This window comes from Candida tropicalis, assembly GCF_000006335.3.
Source record: "Candida tropicalis MYA-3404 genomic scaffold supercont3.8, whole genome shotgun sequence".
Lineage (NCBI taxonomy): Eukaryota > Fungi > Ascomycota > Pichiomycetes > Serinales > Debaryomycetaceae > Candida > Candida tropicalis.
In genome coordinates, this window is record NW_003020060.1 from 265,264 (window position 1) to 278,292 (window position 13,029).

At 32.3% G+C, this 13,029-nt stretch overlaps 8 protein-coding genes across 8 annotated transcripts; 7 read left to right on the forward strand and 1 right to left on the reverse strand. All coding sequences in view use genetic code 12, as the record gives it.

Annotated features, from left to right (window-relative positions):
• Positions 1-224: 224 nt before the first annotated feature.
• On the forward strand, positions 225-977 carry TFS1 (Tfs1p; the record flags this gene model as incomplete). The annotated part of the gene is made up of 1 exon (XM_002550996.1): positions 225-977. The coding sequence occupies one exon, from the start codon at positions 225-227 to the stop codon at positions 975-977; it is 753 nt and encodes a 250-aa protein (XP_002551042.1).
• A 44-nt stretch (positions 978-1,021) lies between these two features.
• Positions 1,022-1,468, reverse strand: CTRG_05341 (U4/U6-U5 snRNP complex subunit; the record flags this gene model as incomplete). Its single annotated transcript, XM_002550997.1, has 1 exon — positions 1,022-1,468. The coding sequence occupies one exon, from the start codon at positions 1,466-1,468 to the stop codon at positions 1,022-1,024; it is 447 nt and encodes a 148-aa protein (XP_002551043.1).
• A 570-nt stretch (positions 1,469-2,038) lies between these two features.
• TRX2 (Trx2p) lies at positions 2,039-2,428 on the forward strand (the record flags this gene model as incomplete). Its single annotated transcript, XM_002550998.1, has 1 exon — positions 2,039-2,428. One exon carries the CDS (start codon positions 2,039-2,041, stop codon positions 2,426-2,428), a length of 390 nt encoding a protein of 129 aa, XP_002551044.1.
• A 356-nt stretch (positions 2,429-2,784) lies between these two features.
• Positions 2,785-3,864, forward strand: URA4 (dihydroorotase; the record flags this gene model as incomplete). The annotated part of the gene is made up of 1 exon (XM_002550999.1): positions 2,785-3,864. The coding sequence occupies one exon, from the start codon at positions 2,785-2,787 to the stop codon at positions 3,862-3,864; it is 1,080 nt and encodes a 359-aa protein (XP_002551045.1).
• Positions 3,865-5,340: 1,476 nt separating this feature from the next.
• CTRG_05344 (uncharacterized protein) lies at positions 5,341-6,948 on the forward strand (the record flags this gene model as incomplete). The annotated part of the gene is made up of 1 exon (XM_002551000.1): positions 5,341-6,948. One exon carries the CDS (start codon positions 5,341-5,343, stop codon positions 6,946-6,948), a length of 1,608 nt encoding a protein of 535 aa, XP_002551046.1.
• A 1,603-nt stretch (positions 6,949-8,551) lies between these two features.
• CTRG_05345 (uncharacterized protein) lies at positions 8,552-10,129 on the forward strand (the record flags this gene model as incomplete). The annotated part of the gene is made up of 1 exon (XM_002551001.1): positions 8,552-10,129. The coding sequence occupies one exon, from the start codon at positions 8,552-8,554 to the stop codon at positions 10,127-10,129; it is 1,578 nt and encodes a 525-aa protein (XP_002551047.1).
• A 1,215-nt stretch (positions 10,130-11,344) lies between these two features.
• CTRG_05346 (uncharacterized protein) lies at positions 11,345-11,767 on the forward strand (the record flags this gene model as incomplete). The annotated part of the gene is made up of 1 exon (XM_002551002.1): positions 11,345-11,767. One exon carries the CDS (start codon positions 11,345-11,347, stop codon positions 11,765-11,767), a length of 423 nt encoding a protein of 140 aa, XP_002551048.1.
• Positions 11,768-12,079: 312 nt separating this feature from the next.
• On the forward strand, positions 12,080-12,937 carry CTRG_05347 (uncharacterized protein; the record flags this gene model as incomplete). Its single annotated transcript, XM_002551003.1, has 1 exon — positions 12,080-12,937. One exon carries the CDS (start codon positions 12,080-12,082, stop codon positions 12,935-12,937), a length of 858 nt encoding a protein of 285 aa, XP_002551049.1.
• Positions 12,938-13,029: the final 92 nt, after the last annotated feature.

The following is a 13,029-nucleotide window of genomic DNA, read 5'->3' on the forward strand; positions in this document are numbered from 1 at the left end:
TGCTCGGTTTTTTTTCTACTACAATTTTAACTCCCTAATTTTTTTTTTTTTTTAGTGGGATATTACCTGACTTTCCACTCCAGTCGAACTCCACCACCAACGTGCAAAAAATCGTTCACATTTATTTCATTGACGTCGTTTAGCTTACAGACAATACAAAAAAAATTATAGAACTTACTTATAATTGCCATAATCCTCCCCTTTTTCTTCCCTTCCTATAGCTAATGTTTAGTAGATCAATCGGGCTATTAACCAGAAGTTCATTATTAAGATCTCAAACATTACTTTCTAAATTACCACTAAATCGTACGACTCCCTCCACATTTTTCAAACAATCAGCCATGACTTTAATTACTATTTCCCAATCCTTAGATGAAGCTTACACCAAAAGTAAAGTTGTTCCTGAAGTTGTTGACCAATTCGATACTCAAGGTTTATTATCTATTGAATATGGTCCAACTGAATTAGTCACTTTAGGTAATACCTTATCTGTTGAAGGTACTCAAAAAATCCCAAAAATTCAATTGACCTTAAATTCTCCTACTCAGGATGGTAAAATTGAATCAATTGGTGAAAATGATAAGTTTATTCTTGTTATGACTGATCCAGATGCTCCTTCTTATACTGAAAAGAAATGGTCAGAATATTTACATTGGTTGGTTACTGATTTAAAATTGCCACATTCAACCAATTCAAATGGTGAACCAGAAATCAGCCATTTTATTGATGTTAGCGAAGGTAGAGAATTGGTTCCTTATATGGGTCCAGGCCCACCACCAAAAACTGGTAAACATCGTTATGTGTTTTTATTATATAAACAAGATCCAAATGCTGGTCAATTGACTGCTCCAAAAGATAGACCAAATTGGGGCACTGGTGTCCCAGCTAGTGGAGTTAGAGATTGGATTAAAAAGAATGCACCTGCTTCTAAATTATTAAGTGTCAATTTCTTTTATGCTCAAAATGCTGATAATTAAATTCATCATCAGAGAAGAATAGTATATATATATGTATATTCGTTTTATATATCTTTAGCTGATCGACTATAATCTTTTGGACTTACTACTAAACCTTTACCTTTTTTTGCACCTCGATATATTGTCTCTATTATATCTATCACCTCTTGTTTGTCATGAATCATGAAATTTAGTTTATTATTATTCCCCGTACCAAAATCACACATCATGTGTTTATTTCGATGGAAAAACATAATTGTAAAAGGTTCTAAAGGATTTGTATCTAATTCATACATTTCATTAAAATCAGATACTTTATCAATATTAACAAGGTAAACAACAGCAAAATTTTTAATTTTTTCAGAAATTGAAAATAAAATTTCATCCATAATCATACATTGAGTTTCTTCTTCTCTACCAAATCGTAAAACTACTAATCTATCATCTTCTGAAAGAATCGCCTGATCAACGTGCCATGCTGTATTAAGATGTGGGAGAAATACTGAACCCATTATTAAAATAAAAAGTTAATATGATGTAAAGGGAGTAACAATTGAAAGGATGATTAGATGTTTATTATTATTATTATTTTTTTTTTTTTTTTTTCTGTCGAAGGAGTTGGCCGTGGGATTTGATTTTTTTTTTTTTTTTTTGCTTTGTTTGTTTGGTAACGTTTATGCAGCCAGTTTTTCAAATGAGGGATGAAAGAAATTTCCTTTACAATCATATATTCTAGCAACCATCCCCACAATGAATGATAAATCAAGGAGGTTGAGTTAATCTACTCATTTATTTTAATTTGATGATCTAACATCACACAATACTCATTCCTTACATTATTCTACAGAATAAGTTCTAGACTTGTATTTGGGATTGTTTTTTTTTTTTTTTGCAATAACTTGATTCAACATGATTTTACTGGGATCCAAGGGATGTCCAAGTATTGCTATATTCTAAATCCCCCCCTTTGTCATATTATCACCAAAGGTATATAAATAGAGAATATACAAAAGAATCATCAACTTTATTTCTTTCAATGATTATTGATTATATTATCAACTAATAATTCTCAATTCCCAAAAATGTTGCAAAATATCCAAACCAAACAACAATTTTCTTCTGCTTTACAAAACAAGAATGATATGATTGTTCTTGATTTCTTTGATGAATGTTCACATTGCAGTGGCTTGAATGACAAGTTGGATGAATTTTCTGAAATGTATGAAGATAGAAACATTAGATTTTATAAAGTGAACATTGAAGAAGATAGAGAATTGGCTGATGATTATAAGGTTTCTTCAATTCCAACCACTTTGTTTTTCAAAAAGGGTAAGATTATTGATAAAGTTGTTGGTCCTGAACCTAATGAAATTAAGAAGGTTTTAGAGAAGGATTTACTGTCTTCAACTACTGGTACTTCATCTCACGGAACTTCTGGTTCAACTCGTCAAACTCAATCATCAACTTCATAATTTGATTACGATGATGGTCTGATTCTGTTTTTTTCTTTTCCTTTTTTTTTTTTTTGTTATTAGTATTCTTTTCCATAATCATCAAGTTTTGGATATAGCTTTATTTAATATTCTACTTATGACTTGTGTATCGAAAATAAACATTTCAATCTATGAACTAACACAAATTTATTTTGTGCAACTCCTCCTTTCTTCTCTCTCTGTCTTATATGCAATGAGCATACAAAGTTTCAAAGAACGAAAAATTTTCCAGCGACAAAACGAAAAATTTCATTTCAAATATATAAGGTTGATATATAACTACCCCACAAACCAGAAACTATATAAAAATCAACAATACAAGCCTGCATCTTATAATGAGTGAAATAGAATTAGGTATTACTGCTGATATGCATGTTCATCTTCGTGATGGACCAATGTGTGAGTTGATTACCCCAACTGTTAGACAAGGTGGTATTGCCATTTCATATGTCATGCCAAACTTGGTTCCACCAATTACTACTAAACAACAAGTTGTTGATTATCATGCCAAACTTTCTAAATTATCACCAAAAACAACTTTCTTAATGTCCTTTTATCTTAGTAAAGATTTAACTCCTGAATTAATTGAAGAATGTTCTGATTTAATCCATGGTATTAAATGTTATCCAGCTGGTGTCACCACTAATTCCAAATATGGTGTTGATCCAAATGATTTTACTTCATTTTATCCATTATTTGAAGTTATGCAAAAGATAGGAATTGTTTTAAATCTTCATGGTGAAAAACCATCAACTGATGAAAATGATGAAGAAATCAACGTTATTACAGCAGAACCAAAATTCTTACCTGCTTTGAAAAAATTACATGCTGATTTCCCACGTTTGAAATTCATTTTGGAACATTGTACTACTAGTGATGCTATTGCCACTATTCGTGAAATTAATCAAAATTATAAACCAGGTGATGATATTTCTGTTGGTGCTACTATTACTGCTCATCATTTATATTTAATTATTGATAATTGGGCAGGTAATCCAATTAATTTCTGTAAACCAGTTGCTAAATTTCAAAAGGATAGAAAAGCATTAGTTGAAGCAGCTACAAGTGGAGAACCATGGTTTTTCTTTGGATCTGATAGTGCACCACATCCAATTCATGCTAAAAAAACTCATGTTGGTGTATGTGCTGGTGTTTATACTCAAAGTCATGCAATTGCTTATGTTGCAGAAATTTTTGATAAAGCTGGTAAATTAGAAAATTTAAAGAAATTTGTTAGTGATAATGGTATCAACTTTTATGGTTTAACAGATGAAATTTTAAATAAACACAAAAATGAATCTGTGTGGTTAGTTGAAAGAGAAAACAAGGTTCCTGAAGCTATTGCCAATGGAGAACTTGAAGTTGTTCCATTTAAAGCTGGTGAAACTTTGAAATATACCGTTGAATGGAGATGAAGAAACATAGGTTAAGGTTGTAAATAGTTGTTAGTATACGAAGGTAAACATTAACATATTTGCAGCCATATATCCGATTGTTTTAGAGGTGATTAGCAACACTGTGGTTTAATTTATATTGGCCACATGATGATACTGTCCCCACGTGCATTAATGAGAATAAAAAGCTCTAATTCTGATTTTTTTTTTTTATTTAATTTGCCGTATAATGCATGAAGTATTCATAACCTGAAATAAATTTGGTTAAGCGCAAAAGAGTAATAATAATAATAAAAAGAACATCAAGAAGAACTGGGCTAGTTATGATTCCCCACGTGTGTATAAGTCATGAGCTCAATACAGGGTGTTAACTAAAAAAACAAGAATTGATAATAGCATGTTGCGTTGATGCGCCTGTACTTAAATTGATGGTTATGGAAAGATCAAAATTTTGTTAAGCCATAGAACAATAACCCGGCTTTAAACACTGGTAGACCGTTAGTATCAACCTAAGCGTTGACTTAATACGTTAGTATTGTAATTATACCTTAGAAGTTATATGAGATTGATTTTGTGTTATCGATTGATAGTTTTAATGTCCTTTTTCTCTGTAGGGTTGCTGATTTGCTTGCATAATATCGATGGGCTTAAATTTTCTTAGTTTAGGTTGCAAAATTACTTATATAGATCACGTCCACGTGAACACTCATAGAACATGCGAAATGTAACATTCAAACTAATCAGAACTTCAGAGATCTATCAAAGAAGACAGCGAGGAAATAGTTGATTGCTTCAGATAGTATCGTTCTGTTTGCCTTTTTTTCTTAGTCTTCTTCGTCTCCACATTTCACAATCATGCGTTTATGCATAATTGGCGAGGTTTATATACATTCAATATGAGAAACACTGCTATTTTAGGAAGTTAAATTCCACTTTACACTAACAAACATGTTTAATTCAAAACTATTGAACTACAAAGGGAGGGGGGTTCAATTGCAATACACGACCCACAACTGGAACATTGAAAAGGAAGGACACTAACAAAAAAATTTTTTTTTCTTGGTAAGCTAAGAAATTTATGTACTCTTTTTTTTTTCTGACTCTAGTGTAGTATGAACAATGGAATTTTAATGAATTGCAAAATTAAGGGAAATAATAATAACAATTATACATAACCTGTGAACAATTACATTTTTTTGATTGATTGATTGATTGATTGACTGATTGACTGATTGAAAGTTACCAAGAAAAAACTCAACAATTTCAACTATTCATTTTTTTTGATAAACCCATGAATTGTACTGTAATTTAAAACCTCTGACATATAAATACCCCAAAAGATTCCTGCTATTCACATCTTTAAACTTATGTTTTTATTTTTATTTTTTTTTTTGCTTCTCTTTATCAAATCAACAAGATCCAACATATTCTCTTTCCCTAGTAATTTCCTAATTTCCTAATTTCCTAATTTTTTTTTTGTTTTTTTGTTTTTGAATAATGGCATCTAGAGATTTACCCCACTCATTTAACGAACTTGCTGTTGGTTGGACTAAACATCTTAAAAATGAAATTATCATTGGTAAAAATTCAGAAGAATTAATTGAAGAAGATTTTCAACCTGATGAAGATGCAGTAATAGAATCTAAAGTTCGATTCCAAAATTTATGGCCAGCAATCGCCAGTGGTGCTGGGTTGTTTTCAGATGGGTATGTCAATAATTCCATCGGTATCGTGTTGTCATGTTTGAAGATTATCTACGGCGAAGAGTTTACACAATCAAATGCTATCAACAATATTGGTTCCATTGGTTTCGTGGGTACTGTTGTTGGTCAATTAAGTTTTGGTTACATATCTGATAGAATTGACAGAAAAGGAGGTATGATGGCAGCTAATGTCATGTTGATTTTCTTTACTTTATTATGTGCCATCGGTTCATGGGGTGTTACAGTACAAGGATTTTTTGCATGTTTAACTGTTTGGAGATTCTTTTTGGGAGTTGCTATTGGTGCAGAATATCCTACGTCTTCAGTTGTTGCATCTGAATTTGCTAATCAATTACCTGCTGGTCACAGAAACAGATACTTTATCTGGTTTACTGGGTTCATGATTGATTTCGGGTTTGTCATTTCTGCGTTTGTTCCATTTGTTTTATTGTGGATCTTTACTGAAAGACATTTGAGAGCTTTGTGGAGAGTTGCCATTGGTATTGGTGCATTGCTTCCTACAGTTTTGTTTTTCATTAGATTGAAAATGGGAAACTCCAAGTCATTTGAAAAATTACACATGAAAAAGGTCAAATACAGAGATTATCCATGGTGGTTGATTGTCAAATTCTATTGGTTCCGATTGACAATTGTATCATTAATCTGGTTTATTTACAACTTTTCTGTTTATTCTTTTGGTACTTTTAACGCTATAATTTTGGGTCAAATTATCCCTGATGCTCCATTATGGCAACAATGGGGTTGGTCTGTTGTCTTTAACTTATTCTACATGCCTGGTGTCTTCCTTGGTGCTTTCTCTGCTGATTTCTTAGGTCCAAGATTAACTTTGGGTCTCGGTGTTGGCTTGCAAGGTATTATTGGTATCATTATGTCTGCTTGTTTGAACAGTTTGAGAAAGCACGTGGCTGGCTTCACTGTTGTTTTTGGTATTTTTGCAACTTTGGGTGAATTTGGTCCAGGGGGTAACATTGGTTTACTTGCGTCAAAAACAAGTGCTACTTCAATCAGAGGTCAATATTATGGTATTGCTGCAGCCATGGGTAAAATCGGTGCATTTGTTGGTACCTGGATTTTCCCAGCTATTCAAAGAAAATATGCTGATCCAGCTAATCCAGATTTGGAATTACAAGTTCCATTCTATGTCAGTTCTGCATTATGTTTATTTAGTGCATTGCTAACCTTCTTTTTCTGTCCACCAGTTGGCCAAGATGCAATTAACAGAGAGGATCAAGATTTTGTTAACTATTTGGAACAAAATGGGTTTGATATCACTCAATTGGGTGAAGGTTCTGTTAGCGAAATAGAATCAGATGCTATTCAAGAATCTGATTCTGTTGAAAAGATCAACGAAAAAGTTGAAACCAGTCAAAAATTGGCCTAAATTGAAAAGGAGTCAAATCGGACCCTGTATTGTTCAATTCATTTTGTATTTTCTTTTTTTTGTTTTTTTAATATTTTTACAAGTTACTTTAGATATACACATGTTTTATTATTTAATGTTATTTAATATTTGATCTAGATTTACAAATCGTGTGATGAGTTTAATGGAGTGGAGAAATTGAATAAGGCAATCATCCACCTTCCTATTCAAGAAAATTTATTTTGAACACTTTTGCACACCCTGCATTATCACAAATTTTTTTTTTGTTTCGCTTTAAATTATCTCTTATTGTTCTGATTCGCTATTAACCAATGATAATAGCAAGTAGTAATCTTTTATTTTCTTTATTGTTCCCTCCATCCACGGCTCGTGTGACTGAATTAAATTAAACTTGGAATATAAATCTTTTGCCATACCATCAAACGTAGGACAATGTAGCATATAATACAGCGACGGCATTTAGTAACTACAATGACGTAAGTATTTCTGTAGAATAGACCGTATAAGCACCTCAGAAACAAAAATCCCAGTTTGAATATCGTGATTTTTCTTCTTTAGTACACCCGGCTTTATTTGTGAAATTTCGGAAACGATGGACATGCATATGAGTTACAGATTAATAAAAAAAAAAAATGAAATGAAAAAGAAGAAAAAAAAAAATTAATCGGACTTATATATTTATATGTCGGAATTATTTAGTTTTCAGTATATATATTCTTGTTCCTTATATTGAATCTAGACCATGAGTGTGTACCTTGAATATCGTACATTTACAGGCCTTGGCAATGATCAATTATCTATTATTATTTCGTTTGTTCTTTTTGATCGTTATGGAACAATTTGACAGATTACGCTATTTTCTTTTTTTTTTTCTTAGGTGGAAAAGAAAGAAGAAAAACAACAAAAAATTTTACATTACTGCGAAAATCAGGACACTACCAAAAAGTTCTAGAAATTTCTATAAATCTCAGTTGGTTTGATAATAACCTGATTGGTTCAATCAATCAGCACCAGTCCATAACCATTACTTACTATCCCAATGACACCATTTTCATAACGCAGTTAATTAAAGATAGCCCACGTTTCTCTCTCTGGCTATTTTTTCCCCCCTGTGTGTGTAAACCGATTCTTAAGTGGGAAAAAAGAAGAGAGGGGACCGAGAGCTCAAAACCTTTTTTTTTTGCTTCCCTTTATCTTTTTAGAATAGAACAGTTGAAAAATTTTAAGTCTATTATTTGGGTTGGTGTGATAGCAGATAATGTGTATTTTTATATGCGTATATTAGACTATGGATATGGATAATTATGATCTTTATAGGAGCTATAAATCGTGTACGGAAGAATGTCCATATCTATTAAAAGACAAAGCAGTATATCTTGATAATAATTTTTGTGGAATTCGGATGAAACAAAAATTTTTCTTTTTGTAAAAAAAAAAAAAAAAATTCATTTTGCCTTACCTACAGATCACAACAATATAAATAGGCATGCAAATTTCCTCTTTACCCCAACTCTTTCAAAAAAAAAAAGAGTTCCATGATCTTGACGTAGATTTCTCTTTCAATCAACAGTTCCTTCATTTCTTTTACTATATATTTTAAACTATGGCTACTAGAGATATTCTAAACTTTACAAATATTTGGGACACAATTCCCCGCGAAATTACTTTAGGTAAAAGCAAAGAACAATTAATCGAAGAAGATATCCATGATGATGACGAAACAGTGGAAACAAGAGTTAGAGGTAAATCATTATGGAATGGGTTTGCTGCTGGTGCTGGGTTATTCAGTGATGGTTATGTCAATAACTCTATTGGTACAGTGCTTTACTGTTTAAAGAAAATTTATGGTGATGAATTTGCAAAATCTAATGCTATTAATAACATTGGTTCGATTGCTTTCGTGGGTACTGTTGTTGGACAATTAAGTTTCGGTTATATTTCAGATAGAATTGCTAGAAAAGGAGGTATGATGGCTGCAAATGTGATCTTGATCCTTTTCACTCTTTTATGTGCTGTTGGTTCATGGGGGGCCACTGTACAAGGATTCTTTGCATGTTTAACCGTTTGGAGATTCTTCTTGGGTGTTGGTATTGGTGCTGAATATCCAACCTCATCGGTCATTGCTTCAGAGTTTGCTAATCAATTACCTCCAGGTCATAGAAATAGATATTTCAGTTGGTTTACTAACTTTATGATTGATATGGGGTTTGTTATTTCTGCATTTGTTCCATTTGTGTTGATTTGGATATTTACCGAAAGACATTTAAGAGCTTTATGGAGAGTGACTATCGGATTGGGTGTTATTCCACCGTTAGCGTTATTCTTTTTACGTTTAAAAATGAATGATTCAAAATCATTCCAGAAATTACACATGAAAAGTGTTAGATATAGAGATTATCCATGGTGGTTGATTGTCAAGTTTTATTGGTTCAGATTGACTATTGTTTCATTAATCTGGTTTATCTATGATTTTTCTGCTTATTCCTTCGGTACCTTCAACTCCATTATTATTGATGAAATCATTCCCGATGCACCAATCTGGCAACAATGGGGTTGGTCTGTTGTTTTCAACTTGTTCTACATTCCGGGTGCTTTTCTTGGTGCTATTGCTGGTGATTACATTGGTCCAAGATTAACATTAACTATTGGTGTTGCATGCCAAGGTATTATCGGTATTGCTATGTCTGCTTGTTTGAAATCTTTAAAGAGACACATTGCTGGATTTGTTGTAGTTTTTGGTATTTTCACTTCCTTTGGTGAATTTGGACCAGGTGATAATATTGGGTTACTTGCCTCCAAGACTTCTGCCACTGCTATAAGAGGTCAATATTATGGTATTGCTGCTGCTATTGGTAAGATTGGTGCATTTGTAGGTACTTGGGTTTTCCCAGCTATCCAAAAACATTATGCATATGATGATGAATTGGCATTACAAGTTCCATTCTACGTTAGTGCTGCTTTATGTTTATTCAGTGCTGGTTTAACATTCTTCTTCTGTCCACCAGTTGGTCAAGATGCCATCAATAGAGAAGATCGTGACTTTGTTGCATACTTGAAAGAAAATGGTTTCGATATCAACTTATTGGGTGAAACTGGTCATGTTAGTGAAGTTACTCATGAATCAGATTCATTCGATAAAGAAAAAATTGACACCATTAGAGTCGATAATGACTCTGTATAGAATCGGTTTCAGAGGAATCAGTTCTTCCATTTTTTTAATTCTACTTACCACATTCCATCGTTACCGTTCTATTACCATTTACAATAACATCTGTTTTTCTTATTAGAGACTAAACTTAGTTTGTGTGTATATTCATTCCTTTTAATTTACGTATAATTTAAATAAATAAATAAATAAATAAATAAATAATAATTCATACTTTGAATAAACTTACTTTGGGGTTCCAGAGAATGTTTTTTTTTTTCTTTTTTTGTGATTTGAGACAACGTGGGTCTAAATAAAAATACCCCACCATGAGTTATATAACCAATTGAGCTACAAGTGTTCTTTCACAGTTTTATATGTCAAAGTTGTCCTATTGCGCCCATGCGCTTGAATTTTTTTAAAATATGGTTTGAAGTGAACGTTTATTAATTATTCTGAAAATTATGAACTGACCGTAGATTAAAGGGCAAAACCGTTAGTAGAATTGCATCCATTTCACATTATATTCCTTAAGAACAATGAGATGGCACCCAATTCATAAATTAGACCATATCCCATTGCCTTATGATTGTTTCAAACCAATGAATTAAACCCGATGAGAATACAATGAAGATGCTAGTCTCACTTATGATTCAATTTAATTGCAACTTTAAATTATGGTTTCTTGATCAAACCGCGCAAACCCAATTTTTTTGACAGATAACTTGGCAACGAAATCTAATAGATCTGATTATATATATATATATATATAATGATATAATCATTTCTTGTCATATTAGTAGAAATATCAACATGCCTGTCTCTTCTATTTTGCAGTAATTATTGGATTATTTGAAAATTATATGGATTCAGGGTCAAAGGACTAGTGGGTCCCATTGATCTAAACTTTATCCCACGTTGTTTGGCTTAGAGTATATAATATTTTTTGTCTTTTGTGGTACATTAGCCTTTTTATACCAACGGCATAATATTCATTAAAGATAGCAACGAATGAATTAACTACAAACTGAATTCTCCCGTTCCACAATGCAGAAACAAATAATGTACATTTTTAAAATAATTTTGTGCGTCTAATATAATGCTTATCTTTTTGCTTTTAAGCCTAATTTTCATAGATATTGAAATTTCCTACTGTTTTGACTTTAGAAGTCTATAAAAGGACAAACATATCCTCCAACATACTCTCGAGAATTATGAATTGTAAAACTTACAAGAATAATCAAATCAACAATGGCTACTAGAGATTTGCTTAGTTTCGGTGAAATTTTTAAAACTATCCCACAAGAAATCACATTAGGTAAAAGTAAAGAACAATTACAGAAAGAAGATATAGTTGAAGATGATGAAACAATAGAAACAAAAGTTACCGTTAATTCTCTTTGGAGTGGATTCACATCTGGTGCTGGATTGTTCAGTGATGGATATGTTAATGCTGGGATTAGTATTGTCTTATCTTGTTTGAAACAAATTTATGGTGATGAATTCACCCAATCAAACGCTATCAACAATATTGGTTCCATTGGTTTCGTGGGTACCGTTGTTGGACAATTAAGTTTTGGTTACATATCTGATAGAATAGACAGAAAAGGAGGTATGTTGGCTGCAAATGTCATGTTGATCATTTTCACCCTTTTATGTGCTGTTGGTTCATAGGGGGCCACTGTACAAGGATTCTTTGCATGTTTAACCGTTTGGAGATTCTTTTTGGGTGTTGCTATCGGAGCTGAATATCCAACCTCATCGGTCATTGCGTCTGAATTTGCCAACCAATTACCACCAGGTCACAGAAATAGATATTTTGCATGGTTTACCAATGGTTGTATTGATTTTGGATTTGTTGTTGCTGCTTTTGTTCCATTGGTGTTGTTATGGATTTTTACACCAAGACATTTAAGAGCAGTTTGGAGATTAACTATTGGATTAGGTGTAATACCTCCTTTGATTTTATTTTTCCTTCGTTTGAAGATGAGTAATTCTAATTCATTTAGTAAGATGAACATGAAAAGAGTCAAATATAGAGATTATCCATGGTGGTTAATCATAAAATTTTATTGGTTTAGATTAACTATTGTATCTTTGATTTGGTTTATTTATGATTTCTCAGTTTATTCCTTTGGTACATTTAACACTATTATAATTGAACAAATCATTCCTAATGGATCTCTTTATCAAAATTGGGGTTGGTCTGTTGTCTTCAACTTGTTCTACATGCCAGGAACTATTCTTGGTGCACTTTCAGCTGATTATATCGGACCAAGATTAACTTTAGCTTTAGGCGTTGCTGCCCAAGGTATTATTGGAATTGCAATGTCGGCATGTTTAGGAACTTTAAGAAAACATATTGCTGGGTTTGTTGTTGTTTTTGGTATTTTCACTGCATTTGGTGAATTTGGACCTGGTAACAATACCGGTTTACTTGCGTCAAAAACAAGTGCTACTTCAATCAGAGGTCAATATTATGGTATTGCTGCTGCTATTGGTAAAATCGGTGCTTTTGTTGGTACTTGGGTCTTCCCAGCTATTCAAAGAAAATATGCAAGCAATGAAAATCCAGATTTGGAATTACAAGTTCCATTCTATGTCAGTTCTGCATTGTGTTTGTTCAGTGCATTGTTGACTATTTTCTTTGTTCCACCAGTTGGTCAAGATTCAATTAATAAAGAAGATAGATTATTCAAAGAATATTTAGAACAAAACGGATTTGATATTAGAAGATTGGGTGATGGTGGAGAGGTTACACAAATCGCTGGTGATGTTATTATTGATAGTTCGGAATCCGTTGGCAAAGATGATGAGATTAAAATCAATCAAAAGAGTGTATAATATTTAATATACTGTAGTTGTTTCTTTGCAAATAAAAGAGTTAAAAATAAATGGGAAAATATTGCTTCGGTTGTTTAAAGCAATTGAACGTT